This window comes from Staurois parvus, unplaced genomic scaffold (assembly GCF_062004578.1).
Source record: "Staurois parvus isolate SC_StPar_1 unplaced genomic scaffold, SC_StPar_1.0 ptg000316l, whole genome shotgun sequence".
In the NCBI taxonomy this organism is placed as follows: Eukaryota; Metazoa; Chordata; class Amphibia; order Anura; family Ranidae; genus Staurois; species Staurois parvus.
The window spans coordinates 3,286,233-3,310,637 of record NW_028318112.1 but is presented as its reverse complement, the minus strand read 5'-3'; the positions used below and the strand labels follow the sequence as shown (position 1 = coordinate 3,310,637).

At 39.2% G+C, this 24,405-nt stretch overlaps 1 protein-coding gene across 3 annotated transcripts in view; it reads right to left on the bottom strand.

The window, feature by feature from the left end:
- Positions 1–24,405, bottom strand: part of CACNA1I (calcium voltage-gated channel subunit alpha1 I) — a 1,904,325-nt gene that overhangs the window by 1,209,252 nt on the left and 670,668 nt on the right. For all 3 annotated transcript variants that reach the window (XM_089683626.1, XM_089683627.1, XM_089683628.1), the window contains exons 5-6: positions 12,638–12,953; positions 5,723–5,815 (exon numbers count right to left, since the gene is read on the bottom strand). In XM_089683626.1, the coding sequence (XP_089539752.1) occupies positions 5,723–5,815; positions 12,638–12,953 (409 nt within the window). The remainder of the gene's footprint in view (positions 1–5,722; positions 5,816–12,637; positions 12,954–24,405) is intronic.

Here is a 24,405-nt window from a genome sequence, read left to right as displayed (position 1 = left end):
AATAGGATAAATACATTTTCCTTTAGAAAACAGATGTTGCAAAATGTCAGGGAATGTAATTTAACCACTTGAGCTCCTGAGGATTTACCCCCCTTAATGACCAGGCCTCTTTTTGCTACTCTGCGCTGCACTAATTCAACTGATAATTGTGCAGTCATGCAATGCTGCACCTAAACAAAATTTACGTCCTTTTTTTCACACAAATAGAGCTTTTTTTCGGTGGTATTTGATCACCTGTGCGCTTTTTTTTTTTCACGCTATAAACAAAAAAAAGACCAAATATTTTTAAGAAAAACGATATTTTTTACTTTCAGCTATAAAAAATATATAGTAAACTCAAAGTTAGTTATAAATTTAGGCCAAAATGTATTCTGCTACATGTTTTTGGTAAAAAAAAATCCCAATAATTGTATATTGATTGCTTTGTGTGAAAGTTATAGCATCTACAAACTATGGTATAGATACTGCAATTTACGACTTTTGTTTGCTATACAGCGCTGCGCTAATTTAACGGACAATTTGCGCGGTCATGCAATATGGTACATAAATTAAATTTATGTCCTTTTTTTAACACAAATAGAGCATTCTTTTGGTGGTATTTGATCACCTGTGCACATTTTATTTTTGGCGCTACAACCAGAAAAATTTTGAAGAAAAAATATTTTTTTTGAAAAAACAATATTTTCTCATTTTGGTCAAAAAAATATCTAAAAAAACTAAAATTTCGTCATAAATTTAGGCCAAAATGTATTCTGCTACATGTTTTTGGTTAAAATATTCCCAATAAGTGTATATTGATTGCTTTTTGTGAAAGTTAAAGCGTCTGTCTACAAACTGGTATAGATAATGGAATTTACATAGCTTTTACTTTCTGACTGCCCATCACATTTCTTGAGGTGCTAAAATACCAGAATAGTACAAACACCCTCAAATGACCCCTTTTCGGAAATTAGACACCCTAAGCTATCTGCTGACAGGCATATTGAGTCCATGGAAGATTTTTTTTTTCCCACAAGTTTCTGGAAAATAACAAACTTTTTTTCTTTTGTTTTACACAAAGTTGTCATTTAAATGATTTATTTCTAGCACAAGCCCTGGGTATATGTGGAATTACACCCCAAAATACATTCTGCTACTTCTACTGGGTATGGGGATACCACATGTGTGAGACTTTTTGGGAGCCTAGCCACATACAGGAGCCTGAAATCCAATGACCACTTTGAAAGCCTGAAGGTGCGTAACTTCCTCATTACACTTCCTCACTACCTATCACAGTTTCGAAGGCCCTGACATGCCAGGATAGCCCCAAACCCCACCAAATGACCCCTTTCTGGAAAGTAGACACCCCAAGGAATTTAAAAAGAGGCATGGTGAGTATTTTGCAGATCTCATTTTTTCTCACAAGGTTTTGAAATATAAAAAAATAGAAAAAATATGTTTTTGTTTTTCATTTTCCAAAAACTTGTGGCAACAAATGAGATCTGCAAAATACTTACCGTGCTTTTTATCAAATTTCTTGGGGCGTCTACTTTCCAAAAAGGGGTAATTTGGGGGGTTAGGTGCTATCCTGGCATTTCATGGCCTCCAAAACTGTGATAGGTAGTCTGGAAGTGTAATGAGGAAATATAGCCCTTTAAAAGCCTGAAGGTGCTTATTGGATTTTGGGGTCCTGTACTTGGCTAGACTGACAAAAAGTCTCTCACATGTGGTACCCCCATACTTGGGAGAAGTAGCAAAATGTATTTTGGGGAGTAATTCCACATATAACCATGGCATGTGTGACCAGTAAATCATTTAATGACAATTTTGTGTATTTTGTGTAAAAAAAAAAAATATTTATTTTTGTCATTTTCCAAAAACTTGTGGTAAAAAAATAAATTCTTCTATTGATTCAACATTCCTCTCAGGAAATAGTTTGGGGTGACTACTTTCCAAAAAGGGGTCATTTTGGGGGCTGGGGGCGTTTTATGCCCAGCATTAGAAGTTTATGCCACACATCATTCACTCTTCTAACCACCTGAAGACCAAGCCTTTTTGTTCACATGAAAAAAATCAGTATTTTTTGCTAGGAAATTGCTTTAAAAAAATATATAATGTTTGGGGGTTTAAATTAGACACCCTAGTGAATAAAATGGTGGGTACTACAATTTTTTATGGCACATAGTACTCGCGCAGCGATTTTTCAAAAGCAATATTTAAAAAAAAAATACACTTTTAATGCACAAAAACACAATATATTGGCCAATTGTTTGGTAAAATATAAAAGATAATGGTATGCCGAGTAAATAGATACTAAACATGACATGCTTTAAAACTGTGCATGCCCCGTTCAATGACGACAAACTGCAAACATTTTTAATATCCATAGGCAGTGCTTTAAAGTGCTTTGCAGTTCACGGTGATACCTCACATGCATGGTGCAACTGCTGTTTACATAACGGCACAGGGTCAAGGCTTGTGCACACAGGTGTGCGCGCATGGGAGGGGTAATTTTTTTTTTTTTTGTTATTTTGATTTTTTCTTTTATTATTTTTACATTGTACCTTTTTATTTTTTTTTTTTTTTAATCACTTTTAATGCTATAACAGGGAATGCAAATATCCCCTATAACTTCAATGGGCATTGTCATATATTCTTTTTTGCGAAATCTGGGGTCTATCAGACTCTAGATATCTCCTCTGCCCTTACATTATCTAATCAAACTAAAATCGGTGTGATCAGATGCTTTCCCAATTTACAAATTGCGTTGTTTATATCCTGTGAAACTGAAGTGATGAAATGCTTGTAACTTCCGAATTCCTAGACTATGGAGATGATTGGCACCATTCTGGTCTCCAATCAACTCTATGGTCAGCTGGCAGAAACACCGGCTGCATTCTCAGGTTCCCCTGATGGCACGGGACTGGCCGAGAAGGCCGTGGAAGGCAGCGGGGGAGGGGGGACATCATCTCCCACTGCTTGTAAAAGCAATCTTGCAGCTAATTAGCCACTAGAATTGCTTTTACATGAAAGCCGATCACCCGCTGAAAAAACGACACCAGGATGATGCCTGCAGCTGTAGGCATCATCCTGGTATAACCATTCAAATCCAGTGATGTACCAGTACATCGCTGGTCCTTGTTGGTTATATATGCTATGTTCTTTTTTTTTTTTGTATGCAGCCAGTGGACTGAATGAAAAAATGAGAAGAAATCTCTGCCAGAAAAAGATCACACTTTGCCACAAGTGCCAGTTCCAAGATTGAATAAATGTCTAAATAGTGGCAAGCTTGAATAAAAATTGTCCACGTATAAGTGGTACCCCATATGGAGAAATGATGACACCAAGTCCAAAACTAACTTGCCACTGCTCCCCATGTAGTCTGGGCATCTGGGCGGGCTCCATGTGACTATCTTTTCCCTCGTAAATCCGAAACTTATAAGTATAGCCTGTTGTCCTCTCACAGGTCTTCTACATCTTGACCCCATATCTGGCACGCTTGCAGGGGAGAAATTGTTTGAATGCAAGGCGGCCAGAAAAATTAATAAGGGACTCCTCAACGCAGATGTTTTGCTGGGGAGTATAGACATCTTAAAATTTTAGGTTAAGGTGATATGCAAGGGGCTGAATTTTGTGGAGCCGGTAAAATTCAGGGTTACCCCGAGGATGACAGAGTGTATTGTCGCTGAAATGCATAAAACACATTATACTCTCATATCTATGCCTGGCCATGGCAGCAGAGAACACGGCATATGATAAATCGGGTCTGCGGACCAATACAACCGCAATAAATTTCTTTTAGTAATGCCCATGTTGAGGGTTAGGCCCAAAAAAAATGTAAATGTAAGTTTCCATGCGAATGGTCTGGCAAGGTTTGAATTTGGGTTGGCGGCGATAAATTGTTGTGCATATAAACTGCTTTGATCCACAATGAACGCATACAGATATTCCGTGAAAAACAGCTCCAAAAATCAAGGAGGTATGTGAAAGACCAAGATGTACTAGACCGCTGGTACTTGCCAGTTCACCAAAAGGTAGAGGGGCACTAGTACTGGCACTCTGCTGCATATGAGAGTCATCAAAATTTACCAGCAAGTGCTAACAGAGATCAGGCCTGATTCTGCGAACACTGTGGTTTTGTGTGCAATGTATCAAGTGACAGTGACCTACTGACACTGCACTTGTTGAGGGAGAAGGGGGGGTAAGCGTAGGGGCTAAACGCAGGTGTTGGCAGGTGCCGGGGCTGATCCCGCTAACGCTGCGTTTTTGGGGGTTCTATACTAATGTGAACGCTGGTATAGTGCTGACCTAATCAAAGATATTGACCCATTCAGACACTATACTAGCAATGGAGGTTTATTGTACATGAGCATGCTCCTGGCAATCAAGGGGTTAAATGTGATGACTGGTGTACTGACGGGCAATCTGACGCTATCTGGGAGCGGTGTGAAAACCACGGGAGCGGGAATCACGTATGTATATATATATATATATATATATATATATATATATATGTGATTTTGCGTACCCATGCCGCCCTGTAGCAGTATTTCTGCTGTAGGGTGGTCAGGAAGCGGTTACAGAAGAGGTTTGTGTTACGGCGCTGCGTTACTTTAACTGACAATTGCGCGGTCATGCAACACTGCACCCAAATTAAATTTACATCCTTTTTTTCCCACAAATTGAGCTTTCTTTCGGTGATATTTGATCGCCTGTGCGTTTTTAATTTTTTGCGCTATAAAAAAAAAGGCTGACAATTTTGAGAAAAAAAACTATATTTTGGACTTTTTTTAAAAATCTAATTTTGTCACAAATTTCATCCAAAATGCATTCTGTGACACGTCTCTGCTAAAAAAAATCCCAATACGTGTAAATTTATTGGTTTACATGAAAGTTATAGCGTTTACAAATGGCGGGAAAGATACTGGGATTTAATTTTTTTTTTATACTAATAATGGCGGCGATCAGCGACATATGGCGGCGATCAGCGGCTTATGGTGGCAATCAGCGACTTATGGCAGGACTGCGGGACTGCGGCGGACATTTTGACACTGGGGGGAACTGACTTGGGGTCACTGACATCCCCAGTGACACCAATACAGTGATTAGTGAAAAAAACCTCACTGACACTGTACTACTGGCACTGGGGAGAAAGGGGTTAACATTTTTAGGGTTTACTGTGTGAGGGGAGTGTTTTACTAGGGGGCGGGGGGTGTGCTGGGCAGGGACAGGCTGATCGAGAGAAAGAAACTCTTCTCTCCCTCTTCAGCTTGTCACAAGCTGACAGGCAACTGACAGATAGCAGGGCTGTGTATAAACAATGCAGCCCTGCTCTCTTGTCAGCGATCACCGTGAATAGCGGGGAAACGGCCGGTAATGACCGGCCGTGACCCGGCGGCGGAGACCCGCTGCTGACACCCGCGGGACAGGCCTCACGCGCACCCCCTACCTGTTTTTTACAAAACCACGTTTTAAAACATGGTTTTGCGCAGCCGTGCCGCCCTGCAAACGTACAAATGCAGTGACTGGGGCTGAAGAGGTTAATTCCAATTTCAATCTTGGGCAAATTTTCACTAGTTTGGTTTAATACATAGGGTGGATTTTCACCCTAGATGTTTGGGCAAATGTCTAGCAAAGTTATCATCAAGTTATTTATAGATATACTTTACTGTGTTATAATAAAATATTAAAATATAAAAAGTAAAAGTTACATGTTACTTACTGCAATAAATGTGATACTTACTATGATGAGGAGGATGAAGTAAATAAAATTATAGAAGGAGTGAGCATCCATGACATAGTACATGATTTCCACCCAGCCCTCCAAGGTGATAACCTGCAAACAAAATCTTGGTTATTATATTTCTTTTATCTATTTTTAACTTGGGTAGTTATCAAATCCCCTGCTGAATCTGCACTAATAATACATCATGGTATCACTGTATCTTTATAAAGTAAATGATTTAATGCATTCTTTCTCATCCAGGGTTCCTCAAGAGGTTGCTAGGGGTTCCTTGAGCAAACTGAGAGGAACAGTTTCTGCCTCTCAGATAAGTAACCGCTGTATGTATGTATGTGTATATATACTGTATGTTGAAATGTGTAGTTATTATAAAATATGAAAAATATTTTTAAAAATACATATCAAATACTGTATGTCTTTAAAAATACAAATCTATATTTTTGGAATGCATTTACAAATATATGTAAAATATTTGTTAAAATGACTTTTTATATGTTAAAAAAACTGAAGAATATATTTAAAAAAAATATTTTTTTTAAATATATTTTTTTTAAATATATTTTTCTGATTTGTGAACATATAAAAAAGTCATTTTAACATATATTTTTACACATATTTGAAAATGCAATCCAAAGAATGTAGATTTGTATTTTTAAAAGACATACAGTATATTTGAAATGATTTTTTACAAATATTTTTCATATATTTTGTAATAAAAACACATTTAACATACATTATATATATACATATTTATTGAAATATATTTTGGAGTATACTGAATATGACCAAAATTGTAGCATTTCAAATATATGTCAATATATTTGGGAGGAATATTTTTAAAATATATTTCAAATATATTTTTCTTCCATTTGGGAAACCTACTGAGTTAGAAATTTATATTCTTCACTATATGATTCTAATTCTCTCATTGCAACTGCATCCTACACCCTGCTTGTGATTGAATCCATGGGTATCTCAAGATCAACAACGTTTGTATGCATACTTTTCAAAAGTTAAAAGGAGAGAAACTCTACCTCATCAAGTTACCTCGGCTCAGAAGCAATAAAAAAGTCTGACTAAATCACTTTATACCCAATTTACACTTGTGAATATATGCCATTTGTGATTACTCATGGGAAACTCAACAAGGGTCCATGAAAAAAGGTGAGGATGAGAAGCTGCATTGAAAGTGATGTGAGTCTGAAAGCGCCCATGATAAACGCTCATGCAGTGATTACCTGCACATGATGGGCACTAGACACAGAGAGTCTGGTAATATCTGCAAGTACTGTCAGGGAGGGAGCACTGACAAGCTCCCATTTTTTTTAATGGCTCTACCAGCACACATATATTCACATGGATCCCCAATGAGTCTCCCGCAGGTAGTTGCAAAGGTTCCAAATATTAATGGTGCCTTATAACTTTAGAAAAGCAACCAATATGAAATTGTACTGCTTGAAGATCAAACTCTGACCAGTATATGAAAAAATTCATTCAACAAAAAACAAGGATCTCCTTTTTTAATAAATGTACCTATCCATGTTAGCTTTTATAAACTGAGATACAATACTTTAATGCTTACACAAAGCCTGGCAGCAGTGGCATAGAACCAGGGTTCAGGAGGTCATTAAAGTGAACAGGCCCCAGAGTCAAACACATAGTTGGGTTGAAATAAGACACAAGTCCATTGATCCAAATGAAACTTGCAGTGCCCCTCTATGCTGAGACAGAGATCTCCCCGCCATTTTCAGTGAAGGGAGATGGTGTCAGTGCATCATTCAGAGGTGTAAGAGCATTATCAAAGAGAAGAAAAGGCGCCGCTCACCAGCCCAGTGCATTAGTATGTGGATGAACTTGGCTTCAGCCAACACCGCTCCAGCCAGAGGTGACCAAGCATCAGTGAACGGGGTGAAACATGTCAGGTGGCATTCATCTATTTACTAATGCACCGGGATTGGTGAGAGGTGCCTTTTCTTCTCTTTGACAAATCCAGTGGGTTTAGCCAATAGGAAAACAAAATACAATTAATTAATACATTGAAAACTTTCATATAAAGAACCCTTTCAAGATAGTTGATCGAGAGGAAGGCAAAAACTCCTTATATAGCATGGCACAACTTTCTTCAACCTATAAATGAAAAGGGCCAGGATATTTTATGTCAGGGCCAACAAAGGCATACTTTCTAGTAGTCTTTTCCGGTGTGGTCCTCTCAGACGATACATAGAAGAGGACCAATGTCATCAAAAGGGGATAGTAGGAGCATTTCAATGTACTGCTGCATACTTTGAAATGCCTTTCTTTTAAAATTTCCTATCAGGGAGAGGTTGCAACACAGAAAGCAATATTTATTGCTCATTAAATAACATGTAATCCAGCAGTGGAACAAATCCTATAGTGTAGGGAGGATTATAATTGTTTGCGATAATTGTCTTTACTTTACTTGTTAGAGTTTTATCACCTCTAGTCCAGAAAACTAAAGCATTATATATAAGGGAAACTGCAGATTTTTATCTACGGTAGAAACATTAGTGTTGCCTAATGTTATTGATATTAGTGCTTGTAAATTGCTATTACAGAATTCTGGTGTATATCCTGAGTTGGAAACTGATTTTCTTGCACAAGTGTTGAGTTTCACTTTGGCGAATAATTACTTTTCATTCCTAGGTAATTATTATGTACAATGAGTCACTGCCTTGGGATCCAATGTCACGCTGGCATAAGCAGACACATTTATGAATAGACTTGGAGTCTGTTTTTGTCCAGTGTAGTATATACCATGCTTTGTTTTACACGGAGATGCTACATTGATGAGTGTTCATTCTGTGGCAGGACAACACTAGATCCCTACTGGTATTTGATTAATAGTGCTCATCCTCAAATTCATTTTAACATTGCTTTCAACAAGGATTGTGTTTTTTTGAACAGTTTAGTGATACATGTGGTACATGTAAAGCCATCTGTTCATAAACTATTACTAGCTTTTGAGATTTTAACTTTTCCAAACTGAAGTCATTGTGCACATGGCACTAATAATGTTTTGCACATACAGTATTCACATTCTTTTGACTGATAAGAAACTAGTCTGCCTATGTACTAAATATAATTGTAATAGTCATGTGATACCTACATAAGCATGTGCATAAAAAAAACAGTCAAATGCACCGAATAAACAGAACATTTATTTGGAAAGCTGATGAATGTATCTTTTGTGTCCATTCCCTACTGCAGAAGTTATTATTAATTTGGGATTACTGATTGCTACGAGAATAGGAGTTGCCTGTCTATAAAACTTCAAAAACGATTTCTTTGGGTCTATTACTAAAACCCAGTTTCTCAGATTAGTTAGTTAAAACCCCACTCCAGAATAAAAATACATTCTTTCCACCCTTACTTCAAACTTCCTTCTTTGTTAACAGTCTTTTTTTTCCCACCCATCCAGGTCCCCTGCCGCTGTTCTTTCTGGTGCGAGGACCACTAATCTAACACTGTGATGGCACAAATTGTTATGACATTGGTCCTATTCTCTCTCCTGAGAAGGCCCCGCTAGCTAATAGGAAGTGCCCTCAGGGCTACAGGGACATGTGACCATGGGTTAAGGTAAGTAAAAAGGGACATTTGTATGCCATTATCATGTTCTTTTCTTGTATCAAATGACACTGGCATATTTTGTGTACAGCATATCTTGATATTCAGGAATTTTAGAGTATATCTATACAGGTAGACCCTGTGATCCCTGACATGAGGTTACCCATATTTTCTTGGGACTGACAAGAAAGGGATCCTTTCCATGCTTATCATGCTCAGAGTGTGCTAATGTGAGTATGAGTAGCATCTCTAATTCCAAAGGTATGAAGAACTATGTTATTGAACATCACCTTATATGTGACAGTACATATACGGATTACTTATGGAAGTGTCCTTGAAACCTATTGTACATAGGCAAGATTGCACAAGAAATCAGAGATGGGTTGATTTAGTAAAGGAAAATTGTCTGTTCTCTTTGCAAGGGACTTTTCATTTTGCAAAATGCTGAGTCAGTTTCTATATTGGCAATTACACCTATTGATTAATGTTGTGATTATTGTATTTTCTTGATATCCATTGAATACTTTATATCACTTTTGCATATTTTCCAGTTTCATGTTTTACATTCTGATGATAAACATTCTTGATAAAGGGCAGGGATGCCCTAAATGTAGCTGGATTATATGTAATTGTCTTGTCATGAAGGGAACTGTCACATATGGTTGGAACTGTGGACCCTCTATGCCGTCTACTTGCTGGATGGTGTTGTGCTTAGATCGTACTCCAGTTCAGGATAATGCTGGAATGTATGCTGGAATGGCAGGAGCATGGTGTTGCACTAGGGTGCTGGTCTCACAGTAAGGCAAGACACAAAATACTAGTAAGAAACCTTTACTGCACTGGGGTACATGGCTCACAGGGAGACAGGCATATCTTGGCAGCAGTGGAATACTGAGCTTAATGGAACAGAGAAGTAACAATATGTAAAATACATGGAAGTGCACAGGGGTCCCAGGGAATGCAGGTACACAGAAATACAAATGGGATACATGAGGAGTCTAGGACAGGAAGGATACCTACTGGTACTGTCTAGGGAGAACCCAGCATGCCAACATGTACAATAAAGGTGAGGGCCAAGATCCTGAAGGTGGAGATGGATCCACTGCAGACGATTCCTGGGTTGTGGTTCTCCAACTCACCTGAACAGACAGCTACTGGGAACTAAAGACTGATAAAAAGATAATAATCTCTTGCAGCTCTGAAGCTCAGGGATTACAGGGCAGTAGGGAGTACAGCCAAAGTTGGCAAGTGTGTATAAAAACATGCAGTTACTGGGAACAGGTGCACAGAGACACACAGGACAGCTAGAAGGAAGCAGGAATGCAAAGAGGCAAGAAGAAATTTCTAAGAGTAGGTAGAAGGGGACTTGGAAAAGGAAGAAGGAAAAATTTTCACTAAGATAAATAGTTGGAGATATAATCAATTAAAATGTTTTGTGGAGAAATTGCCTAAGCCTTTGAGAACTAGAACGGACTGGAATTTGTTTGAGAGGCTTGTGGATTCACGGGGTGATGGAAAGCACGGTACGGCAAAAATATACAAAATTCTCACTGAGTTAGATATGGGTGGAAAAAAATTAATGTATATAGAAAAATGGGAAAGAGATTTGGAGGTGGAGATAGATGAAGGTAAACAGAAAAAAATAAGCGCACGTGAGGTGGAAATGAATTATAAATGATAGACAAGAGGATATATTACACCGAGTATAGAACATAAAATGAGTGGGGAGAAATCACCCTTGTGCTGGCGGGAGTGTGGAGAGATAGGCACGATCTATCACATATGGTGGAAATGTCCAAAGATACAAGTATTCTGGAGAAGAGTGGTATATCAAATTAGAAAGATAACGGAAATTCATATTAGTTTGGATCCTGGAACTTTCCTTTTACATAATACAGAATTATCAGTAAATAAATATAAAGAATCAGGAGTAGGGTACTTTTTAAATGCAGCCAAGGGTTTGATTCCAAAGTTTTGGCGCCAAGTAGAAGCTCCAAAAGAGGAAGACTGGATAGATAGAATGGACCATATTGTTAGATTGGAGAGATTGCTTTATATTCAAGAAGATAGGCTGGCAACATATTATATGAAATGGAAAAAATGGGAAGAGTTTAGATCAAAGGGGAATTGATGAAAAAAGGTCTCTCTTTATTCCTACCCATCTGTAACAAGAACACCTTTAAAGCCTCTTTTTCTCCTGCCTAAGAGTGGAAGGGGAAGGGAAGAGTGGGGGGGTGACTTTAGATTTTGTAAAGGGGAGGGATGGGAGAAATAAGGAAAATATGGGAAATGAATGAACAATTTGGTTTTTGTTGTTATATGAATGTAAAGAAATTATATTATGGATTTTAATTTTCCTAATATTTTGAAAACCAATAAATATTTAAATTAAAAAAAAAAAAAAGCAAAAAGCATAGGTGTGAACCAAGCCTTAATAGAAAGGGAGATGGGAGATGGCTGGGTGCATAGCTCAGTGAATCAACACCAGGATGTTAAAGTAAAAGTAAACGCTCACCTTGTAAAACAACTCATTCAGTTTAAAGTAGAAATGAAAGGAAATACATTTGTGTATAAATATAAAAAAAATATATAAACACTTTTTGTCCCTTTTTTTTTTTTTTATAAGTGATCACATTCCCTCCGTTCACAGCTGCGTAAGAGCTGGGGGATGAGAAACAGAAGCTCACTGAACTTCCCAGTAAAAGGCTGTGCGGGGCTGGGGGTGTCAGGAGAAGTCTAAACATTTTAGGAGAGTACACTGAGTTCCCAACATAGCCAAGGAACTGACCACAGTGTGTTCTCCTGTCTAGTGTAGTCAGTTTTTAAATGGATAGCAGGAATACTAGTGATTTCACACAAAGGAAGCAATACAGGGAGAACAGGATACCCTTCATACAACTACATGGTACAGCAGGCACATATCAGGAATATGAAATGTAGGGCTTACATGCTCTGTAATCAGTCTTAAACACAAGTCTTATAGGATAACAGGTAACAGCAGAACCTTGCAAGTTAAAGCCATGGAACTACATGTACTAACATGCCTGCTGGTCTTAGGGAATAGAGAGTGATCTGCATTACTGACTGTAATTTAAACAAGTAATACTTTTTTTCTTTCTGTACTACAACCAATCTCTCTTTTCCAATGTAACCATTGTTCCTTATATCAGATTTAGAATGTTTCCATCCCTTTAATTATAACTCCACTCTTCAAATCTCTATCTTCATAGGGACTGTTGTACAAAACTGTAACTCATCAGGTTTTCCATTTATTTTTACAATCTATAACATATTGAAAAGGTAATCCATATAATATAAAATTTTATGTACCTGGAAAATGACTATCCAAGCATAACCAATGTTATCAAAATTGATGGCACCCTTATGAGGGTTTGTGTTGCTGGTACGGCAAACATTATAGTACTGATTCCAGTTGACACACATGCCACTGACATTGAACTCCTGATGAATGGAGTTGTAATAATAATAGTCTTCTTTATCTAGACAGCATTCATGACCCCGATCCCTAAGAGGTGGAATCTCATGGCATCCCATGATTCCATTGTCACCAGATAAAGAACAGATAAATGGCATCTCGTCATCTTCTTCAGGCTGGTAGTAAGGTGGCAATGTTATATCCCCTTGTCTAGGAAGGAAGAAAATATATAAATATTTTAATTAAGAATTAACAGCCAGCAAAATAAAGCAGACAGCAAAATAAATAAAATAAACCTGTAAAAAAAACTCATCAATTATACTTGGGAATCTGTGGAATCCAGTCTACCAATGTGTAGGTGCCGTAGACACTAAAGATAAATATAGTTAGGTTCCATCTACCTTCAGGTCTCAACAGTACAGCCTTCATGATTATGGCTATGCAGATCGCTAAGAAAAATGCTCACAGTCACCTCCAAGGTAAGTTTATATTGGAATCCATTTACCATCAAAGTTTCACAGTCTTTGGCTGCATTCATACCAGCTTATCCCGCTGATATGACAGCATAGATCAGCCCATTTCTTTGAATGGACTGCCCTATGTGCAACAAATGTAGCAATGTAGCGTCCATACCTTTTCGGGCATTGAACTACATGTGGTTTTTTTACTGTGCATTTTGGAATTTTGTTGTGTGCTTGGCGTTGCAACAGAACACGTGTTTCATAGCTGTGTTTCGAATGTCATTACCAATTAGCATGTTATTTTCCATTTCTGGAATGCACAGGTGTGATTGCGGCCTTTGAGATTGTTATTTTCTCCCAAGAAATGTCAGGAGATTGCTGGTGCCCTTCTCCAAGTACCATAAATATCACAAATGACATGCATTACAATTGCATTGGAAGTGCTACAGTGAATGAGATAAATCAATAAATAACCATAAACAGCATGTGTTTTAAGTCCAATCAATAAAGTGCAACAAAGTGCTTGATTTTTCCGCCTCCAAGTGAGTACTGTGACAACAACCAATTGACAGTGTGTACACTGTGAATTCAGTTGTCACATGCCTGATGAAAGGGTCCTGTGAGACTCCGAAACGTTCCCTTGCTGTAACTATGTGATCGTTCATTAAAACTTTTGGACCCATATTGGTGATCCTTGGTGTGCTGGTGACATTCTCCCTTGCTGATTTTATTCAGTTCCAGCTGACGGTCGCTGCAGCACCCACTTATACACACAGCCATTTTTAATGCAGGAACGTGTGCGTTTAGAGTGTACACTCACACTGTGAATCCACCACCTCAGACATGCAGCCTCTTACTGAATGATCGGTCATATAACTTTTCTCATATAAGGAAATGATGGTCAGGCGGCGGTATTTAAAGTGTTACTAAACCCATGACCCTGCATTCACTATTAACGGTCTCCCACAGTATGCAGAACATGGAAATGCAATTATTTTAGTAAATATAAATTGCTAAATACCTTTTCTCATCAGCAGTATATAGCAGTTTTGCGGCTATCGGTGTCCAGTAGAGCACTAGTTAAAGCTTGTAGGAGGGGTTTTAATTTTCCCCTGACTGTCCTATGAGGCTGCATAACCCCTGACCCCCTGTCTGGACACCACTGATTGGCCCTAAGATGATAACATGCACTCTCCCAAGAAAAAAAAAAACTCTCTAGCAATACTTACCAAACTGAGCATGTGCAGCTTGCCCCCCAAGGCTCTGTTTTATCAGCAGCTGGACTGAGGACAGTAGAAGATGGGGAGGATCAGAGAAGACAGGATCAAACATCCTTTTTACACAATGCAGAGGATTAACCCCTTAGGTTCCACAGTGAGTATAACTAACAAGCATGATTTACATATTATTATTATTATACAGTATATAGCGCCAGAAAGGTTTGCTCAGCGCTGTACATTATAGTGTGGGAAAGAACATGAGATAATACAGTAACAAAACAATACACGAGGGGTTCGAGGGCCCTGCTCTTTCGAGCTTACATATATAGATTGATTTTACTGTTCTGGGTTAAGTAACACTTTAAGACTCCCCCACTGTTGTGCAATTTGCCCACACCCATTATTTGATGTGCTTTTATTTGAAGAAAGAACAAGGGTACATATACCAACTCACTAAACAGCCAAGAGGAGGACTAGTTTCCTAAACTTTTGTTAGAGTTTTTGTATTATAGTAATAATATTAAAAATGATGTTTGTGTAACACTATCGCCTTCATATTTCCCAAAAATTGTCAGTAATATATATGCATATTAACGGGAGATTGCCATATAGCACCATTTTTTCATATGAGTGGATGGTCAAAGTAGTAGCTCCACAAAGATGTTATACCGAATGGATGAAAACAAGTAATAATAAGTCAAATATCCCAGTGTCACCCTTTTAAGGATTATGCAAGGATTATGCAAGCCTAGCAAAATATACATAAACCACTACTACATTGTCGTTATCCTTTTCTAATTTATGTTGTGTCATAACATCACTCCATGACATCGTGCATGCGCAGTACACAATAACAGTGCAATCATGTGAAAAAAAACGCTAACTGCAATGTAACTGTGAAATCACTGCTCCTGCCACTACAAATAGACCATAGTGCGAGGACACAAAAGAGCAATACAAAAGGGGGAAATACAAAAGACAGGAAATCATATCCTATAAAGCCTGCAACTAAGTCACAATTGACACCTTCATAATATCAGTTGCATGTCATATTTGTACAATTGGGTCACCATTAACCACTATCTAGTTCATACAGCAGGGGGGGAAAGAGGCATTCCAAAAGGACAGTTCCTCAGAGAAAAAAGGCACTGTTCCTCAGAAGGAGCATTTAGGAAAGAAACCGATAGACTATTTAGACAATTCACCAAAAGGGGATATAGAACGGGTGATCTGAAAAGATCCTTTGAGAAAGTAAAAAAGATCCTTAGAGAGTCACTACTAACACCAAGGAAATGGAGTACTGAAGAGTAGGTGGGGACCAGGATTATAGGAACATACAGTAGATAATCTGGCCAAACTTTTAGTATTGTAAAAAGATATAGGCATGGGCTGCTAGATGATAAAGATCTGTCAAAAGTGCTACCAAACCCCCCCCCCCAATCACCTATTGCAAAAGCAAAAGTCTATGTGATAGGTTTGTACATAGCCATATGGGGAAAGTACCTAGCTCTTGCCAAACGTTAACTTGGCTACCAGAAAAACCCACAGGTATATATAAATGTGGGCACTGTAAAGCCACTATGTACCAAAGGTTAGGGAGTTTGTTAATCCCAAAAATGGTGAAACTATTACAATTAAATCATTTTTTTTTGTTGTAGTTCGGAAGGTGTTATCTATGTAGCAAAATGTTCTTGCCCACTTATTTATGTGGGCAAGAAGATTTATCAGTTGAGACGGGGTGTTTTGTAACATTGTAATGATGTTACTTTAAAAAAGGACAGGCCAATCACCACACATATCAGGAAAAAGCATAATGGTAGACCAGAATGTTTATCATTTTGAGTGGCACAACAGGGAAAATTGGGTCCAAGAAAGGAGACCTGGATAAGATTTTTCTTAAATTAGAAGCAAGATGGATCTTCCGCCTAGGATCATACTCTCCCCATGGCCTCAATGAGGGGTTCACTTTTTTGCCCTTTGTTTATTGTAGAGATTTCTATGCTCTTAAATGCATGTTACTCTGGATTGTTCATGTAATTTCGTAAGATTTTGTGATATGTGGTGTGTGTCCCTTTAACCACTTCACAACCGCGCTATAGCTAAAAGACGGCTACAGCACGGTTGTCCAGTTCTGGGAGGGTGTCATATGGCATCCTCCCAGAAGGCACCTCCTGCACGCCCCCACAGACACAGCGGATCACATGGTGAGGTAAAAGGCCAATCACAGCGGCCTTCTACCACATGATCAGCTGTGTCCAATGAAAGTAAATACAGTTGCTGGTTATTGGCAGCACTTTCCTCATGCTGTGATAGTGGCAAATGTCACAGAAAACATCTGCAATGATCATCAGGGCACTGATTATCATTGCCCAGCAGTGTCACCCAGCAGTGCCACCCACCAGTGCCCAGCAGTGCCACCCATCAGTGCGTCCTAGCAGTGCCACCCAGCAGTTGCGCCCATCAGTACCCCTCAGTGCCCAGCAGTGCTGCCTGTCAGTGCTGCCAGTCAGTGCCGCCAGCCAGCACCGCCAGTCAGTGTCGCTCGTCAGTGCCGCCTATCAGTGCCCATCAGTGCCACCTATCAGTGCAGCATCATCAGTGCCTCCTCATCACTGCCCACTAGTGTCGCCTCATCAATGCCACCTCATCAGTGCAGCCTATCAGTGCTCATCAGTGCTGCCTATCTGTGCCACCTCATCAGTGCCTATCAGTGTCCATCAGTGCAGCCTCATCAACGCACATCAGTGAAGGAGAAAAATGACCTGTTTGCAAAAGTTTATAATAGAAACAAAGAGAAACTTTTTTCAAATTCTTTTGTTTATAGTGCAAAAAATAAAAACCTCAGTGGCGATTAAATATCACCAAAAGAAATCTCTATTTGTGTAACAAAAGCTAATAAAAATTTCATATGGGTACAATGTTGCATGACCGCGCAATTGTCATTCAAATTGCAAGAGCACTGAAAGCTGAAAATTGGCCTGGGCAGGAAGGGAGTAAAGGTGGTTAAAGAAGGCTGGTTTATAAAGATGATAGGGTGTTTTATAAAGGTGTATTCTAAGTAGGGTTTAATAGTGACAAATATTGCATGCCATTAAGCAGGGGTTAATTGTGACCCAATCATATAAATATGGCATCCCATTAACTGTGATCATACAGGGGATAATTGTGACCTAGTTGCAGATATTATGGGATATGTTTTTCCCCCCTCCTGTATGAACTAGGTAGGGGTTAATGGTGACCCAATTATGCAACTATGACATGCAGCTGATATTATGAAGGTGTCAATTGTGACCTTGTTGCAGGCTTTATAGGATATGATATCCCCCTCTTTTGTATTTCTCTCTTGTGTCCTCTACTATGGTCTATTTGTAGCAGCTGAACGATGACTTGCTGGAATGGGACACATGTAGACAGGAACAGTGATTTTCACTGTTACATTGCAGTTAGTGTTTTTTCCCACAAGATCGCACTGTTATTGTGTACTGCACATGCGTGATGTCATGGGGTGACATCATGACATGACATAAATTAGAAAAGGATAACCAAATACTTTAAATCTCTTTCCCTCCATGCAAATGGAAACTGTTCTTGTAAGATCTTTCTTTCCACCTTTGACACATTAATATTCAAGATCTCGGATTTTGTACGATATATTTTTAAACTAGATAACTCTCCATACTGTTTCAACAGTGCCATTAAGTTAGGCAACGCCACTCTAGGATTCACTATATAAAACAGCATGTCATCTGCATATGTGGCTACCTTATATTCTACTTCTCCTATCATAATTCCTGTGATATCCATATTTTTTCTTACCACCACCAAGAGAGGTTCCAAAGATAACACAAACAATAACAGGGATAAAGAGCATTCTTGTCTAGTTCCATTTTACATTCCAAAAGTCCCAGACAGGGTCCCATTAACATTCACCGCTGCTGAAGGGTCATTATAAATCTCTTTTATCCATTTCAACATTTTTTTCCCTACTCCCAGAGCCTCCAGCGTGTTAAACATAAACCCCCAATCTACCCTGTCAAAGGCCTTTTCTGCATCTATCGACAAAATTATTGTCGACTGCCTTCCCCTCTTTGCTTTCTGTAGGAGGAGTAATGTCCTCGAGCCGTTATCTCTTCCTTCCCTTCCTGGAACAAACCCTACCTGATCTAAATGTACCCATTCCAGCATCACCTCTTTCAACCTATTGGCCAGTACTTTCACAAACAATTTGGTATCAGTGTTTCACTCCCTTCCTGTCCAGGCCAATTTTCAGCTTTCAGCGCTATCACACTTTGAATGACAATTGCACGGTCATGCAACACTGTACTCATATGAATTTTTTAGTATTTTTTTGAGACAGATAAAGCTTTATTTTGGTGGTATTTATTCACCACTGGGATTTTTATTTTCTTTGCTATATAAATGAAAAAGTTCAAAAATTTTGAAAAAAAGTGTTTTTCTTATAAAATTTTGCAAATAAATAATATTTCATCATAAATCTTGGCCAAAATTTAAGGGAATGTGTATGATGTAATAAGAATTTACGATGGTTTTGTAATGTAACTTTTTATATTTAGAAAATTCAATAAAAAATATAAAAAAAAAAAGAAAAGGATAACCACACCACACATCATACAATGTGGTAGTGGTTTATATATATTTTGCTAGGCTTGCATAATCCTTAAAAGGGTCAGACCAGGATATTTGACTTTCGCTATAACATCTTTGTGGAGACACCATTTTGACCCTCCAGTCATATGAAAGAATGGTACTATATAGTGATCTCCCCTTGATATATATTACTTGTTACTACTTTATCTCCATTTCAGGGGTGCACAAACAACATACTCAATATTCTTACTAAAATACAAAAATCCTAACAAATGTTAGGTAACTAGTCCTCTTCCTGGCTTTTTGGTGCATGGGTATACGCACCCTTGTTCTTTGTTCAAGTAAGTGTACATACTATTCTGGGAGATTGAATGTTATATACAGAAGACATTAGCGGAAGTAACATTATTTGATGTAGCCACGCAGGCAGCCCATAGCAGTGTATGTAGATACAGCAGCTGCACGGACACAGTCACATTTGACATCTGCATACAGGCTTAGCACAGAGCACAGGTGTCTATGCCCATCTGAATGAGCCCCAGACCTGCTACTCCATGCACATGAGCTAAACAATTGCATGCAAGGGGCCTAAAGCTGATAACTGCAGCTGAAAATGTAATGTGGATTCTGGACGAAGTGATCAGGGAATCTCTCTCTCTCTCTCTCTCTCTCTCTCTTTCTCTCTATTTACTGATACTCTAATTCTCTCTCCTTCCTTCCTCCAAGGGCACATGTAAGCTAGTTCATTTCAGGTATATAAAGGTGGTCATACACTATGCAATCTGATTGTACAATCTCTATTATATTTATCAAAACTATATAATACGAGGCACACCTATCTATCCAACAGCTTTGTATCCAGTCAGGCAGGCCCTTGCATTACAAAGTGGATGGTAGAACTAAAGGAGATTGTACAACCAGATTGTATAGTGTATGGTGAGTTTTGCAGACTTCTAGGGACATGTTTTTCTTGCTCCATTGTGCACACCCTGCCAAATGAATGATTTGTGCAGGGATAAGGAGATGTACAAAAGGATCCATCAGCAGAGGAGGACACTGGCTATGTATTAAGGGAGATTGATGTCAACTGACAATGACTGCATTGGAGAAGCACGGAACTACATACATGGATGGGACATAGATCATGGGAGTAGGCTGTGGTTCAATTACAGCAGCTGCTGTGGAACTTCTAAGAAAGCAGAGGACGAGGTAATGCCTGCACATGAACAAAGGGGAAAGCTTTTTCTTTTCTGCAACAGTGGTACATTAATGGTATATTAATATATAGGGAAGCTGAAATTTAGGGGGGGGAAAGGTGAACTTTTACTCCCACTAGTCTCTGCATTTTTGTAATATTGCAACATGAGGAAAACATGTTTTCCACAAGTTTTCTTCAGATACCATGATCCATACCAGCATTGCTCTTTCTTCTTTCTAGTTCAAAGAAAGGCACTTTGGCAGAGGTTTCTTTGTGGAGCCCTCCACTCCACTGCTTCCGTCTTCTGGAGTGAAAGGCATTCTGAAGGTGTACATGCATGTGGGTGGCAACCAATTAGCTTAGGGCTGTGTGTTCCTCCTTGCAGAGCAGCCCCATTCCAGCCAGTCTGGGCATGTGTGCCACTTGGAAGAAAATCAGAGGGTGTGATTTTATTTATTTTGTTCTCGCACCTTTCTACATTATCTTTTTTGGAAGAGACAGATGCTCTAGATCCATTTTGAGTTATTGTCATCCTTGGGGACAGACTAAAACATTTAATGTAGCTTAACGTGTAATAAACTGCCTAAATCTAAATCAATTGACTTGAAACTTTGCACAGTCCAAGTTCTCAACCCCCCAAACATGTCCTAGATGTTTCATAGATTTTGACCTGCCAAAAAGAAAATGAGGGACATTAAGCTTGTTTTTTGGGGAGCTTAATGTGGCTTAGCGTGCAAAAAAGAGCTTAGATGTTTACCAATTTCCCCCAAACTTCACACAATAGAAGACTATCTATGGCAACATATTCTGAAAACTTTCAGATCATTTGGTAAATCACACCAAAGTTATTCACATTAAGCTATATTTTACAATGCTAAAACATTTAATGTTAACAGCTTAATGTAAAAAGAGCTTAGATGTTAACCAATTTCCCCCAAACTTCAAACTATTGAAAGGCAGTCCAGATGCGTTCCAGCTGCTTTTCTGCATGCGTGTTTTTGAAGTGTATTTGATGCATTCAAGTGCATTTTTGATGTTTTGTTTATGCATTCCAGTGCATTTTCCCCCCTATTTTTTAACCTTAAATAAGGACAGTGCATTTTAGTGCTTTTAGTGCATTTAGGTGCGTTCTAGTGCATTTTTGGTGTGTTTTACAGCATTCCAGTACAGTCCAGTGCAGGAAAAATGCAGCATGTTCTATTGTTTTTTTACTGGAACTGGAACGCACTGGAACTGCAAGCACTGTTGTGAATTATGGTCAAAAATACTTTTGAGGGTTTTATTACCCATTTTTGCCAAGTTGGAGCCAGGTTGTCCAGGTTTCAACAAATGTGGGCAGACAATGTGAAGGATTGATGGGTCTTGGACACCATCACAGAGCTCACGCCTGGAGATTTCAACCATGTTTTTGCGTTCATCCAACAACAGTGCCAGTCTGCAGTCACAAAAATTATATTTTTTTGACTTATGTGAAAGCCCTGCTTAACCAGCTGACTGTGGCAGTTCCGTATCACGAACAATTTCCAGCAATGTATTCCCCCTCTTTTTGGTGAAAAATAGAAACAGGCGGCTGGAGGCCACTGATAGACCTAAAGTTTCTGAATAAGTTTATAAAGAAAAGGCACTTCAAGATGAAGTCTCTCCAAACAGCCTTGAAAGTGGTTCACCTGGGAGATTGGCTCCTTTCAATTGACTTAAAAAATAATTATTTTCACATTACTATTTATTCAGATTATCAAGATTTATGTGCTTCTCATTTGCCCAGCTCCACTTTATTTTTTTTTTGTCTTCCATTTGGCCTTACATCATCCAGGGTCTTCATGAAAATACTGTAGTCATGGTGGCCCTCCTTTGAGAAAAACAGGGTACAAAAATATCATTACCTCGATGACCTCTTGTTACTACACCAGGACAGATATACATTGTTAACCCATCGAGAGTTAGTTATTTCAACCTGGAAATACTGGCTGGATAATCAATATCGAATAAAGTCATTTAGCACCCACTCAAGATTCTATTTACCTGGGGGCAAGGATAGACACATGAAGCAATACTTCTACCCTCAAAAATTCTGTCTATTTCAGAGAGGGTTGCTACAGTTCTAGGGGCCAAGCCCGTTTTGGCTCTGCAATGCTAGTCATAAGGACCATGACTGACAATTCCAATAATTAAATGGGTCCAGTGGAAAGTTCGCCCTTTTCAAAGCAGATTCTTCAGTCAGTAGCAGACAGAAGATCTGAATCAAAGAATTCTGATTACCCCTTTTATGAGTCTCAGTGGGTGGATAGAGAAGTATAACCTTCTATGTTGCTACCCTCTCTTGCCAACATCTTGGCTGACAATTACATTGGATGCTAGAGAGACAGACTGGGGGGTCTGTCTGCCAGGGAACTGGGCAAAAATCGGTGGACCTTCTGGTGATTAGAGTGATCTCCAATATTTAGGAGTTGAAGGCATTCTTTGGAGCCCTTTTAGCCTTCCAAGATCTGGCTTAGGGGGGCTCTGTTTTGCTGAAAATGGACAATACCACAGCAGTAGCTATGTCAGGAAGCAGGGTGGCACTTCGGGGCCTTCTTTATGGATTGGGCTCAAGCCAACCTTCTTTCAGCAGTATACATATGAGGTTAGAGCAAGTATTTATTGAGGTCTCACCTAGACAACAATGAGTGGTCCCTGCTCCTTAATTATTCCACAGTCTAACAGCCTGGGCTTTTCTTCCTGGAGTTAGACCTTTTTGCATCCCCAGCTAATGTAAAGCTTCCAAAGTTTTGGAGTTATTTTTTTTGACTTCAGACAAATTTGAGGTGAACGTTTCTGTTTGACACTGCACCTTGAAGACCACCTTTTTGATATTTATTTCTTCGGCCAGAAAGGGTTTCTGAAATTGCAGGACAAGAGCTTAAAGAACCCTTGACCTTCCTATCTTCTTGGGAGGTAGCCAAGAAATTTGGCAAAATGTTGGCAAAACTAGATCTAACATTGATGACATCAGGCCTTCAGATCATCTATTCATCATTCCAGAGGGAGCACATAAGAGCTCTGGAGCAACAAGCAGAGACAGAAACATATGGATAGTGAAGACCATAGCATTTGCTTACATGTTCAAGGGATTGTCTATACCAGAAGGAGAGAGAACACACTCTTTCAGGACTGTGTCAGCAACTCGGGCAGCAGCATGACAAGTTTCACCTGAAACATTCTGCAAGGCTGCCTCATGGTTCACTAATTAAACCTTTGTGTCACAGAACTGGCAGTGTTAACTACTGTCAAATTTGGTTGAAAAGCAATTGCTTTGATCTCTGTCAGCAATTAATATTGTCTTCTGCATTCACCCCCCAACCCCTTGTTGTGGTGAGTTATTTCTCGTGTGCTCTTAATACTTACCACAGAGTTGGGGGAATTAGTTATAGTGCATAGCACTGGGCTTAAATTTATGAGTTAGGCTACGTTCACACTAGTGTTGTGTGCAGGCGGCAGAGAGGCGTTTGGGAAGCGTTTTTACCGCTTTCCCAAACGCCTCGGACAATTCTGCACATTGCAGCACATGGTGCTGTTCTAACGGGAACGTTAGCGTTGCATCGCGGCAAAACGGACGCCTCTGGTTGAGTCAGGAGGCGTTGAAGCCTCCTATTCTAGTCTATGGTGCCGCTCCGGCGTTTGCGGTTGCGGGGCATTTGCTGAGCGGTAACACCATTTAAACTTCATTATAGGCGTTTGTGGGGCAAACGCCTAGCAACCTCTGCTAAACCACGCATGCGGCGTTTGCGGAGCGTTTGCCGAGCGGTAAAAAATGCTCCGCAAACGCCGGACCAATGCTTGCCAAACGCTATAGGGGCATTTGGCAAGCGTTGGTAATACAGTCAAGTGTGAACGAGCCCTTAAGGTCCTATTAGTGCTGGGGGTAGGCGGGGCCTTCTCATGTCTGTGCTGCCATGGAGCTCGTCGGGAAAGGAAAATTGCAATAAATATGCAAAACAATTTTCCTTTTTTTGGTTCTATACAGCATTGACCTTCAGTGGAGCGTCTAAAAGCATAAACTAATGCTAATATGATAAGAAAGAGAAAGATCTGAGGCACAAATGCCTTCTAGTGTTTTATGAAAGAAGACAACCCTGTATTCTTTATATTTGTGTTTACTCCCTGCTCATCCATGCAGACCAACTGTGAGCTAGCAT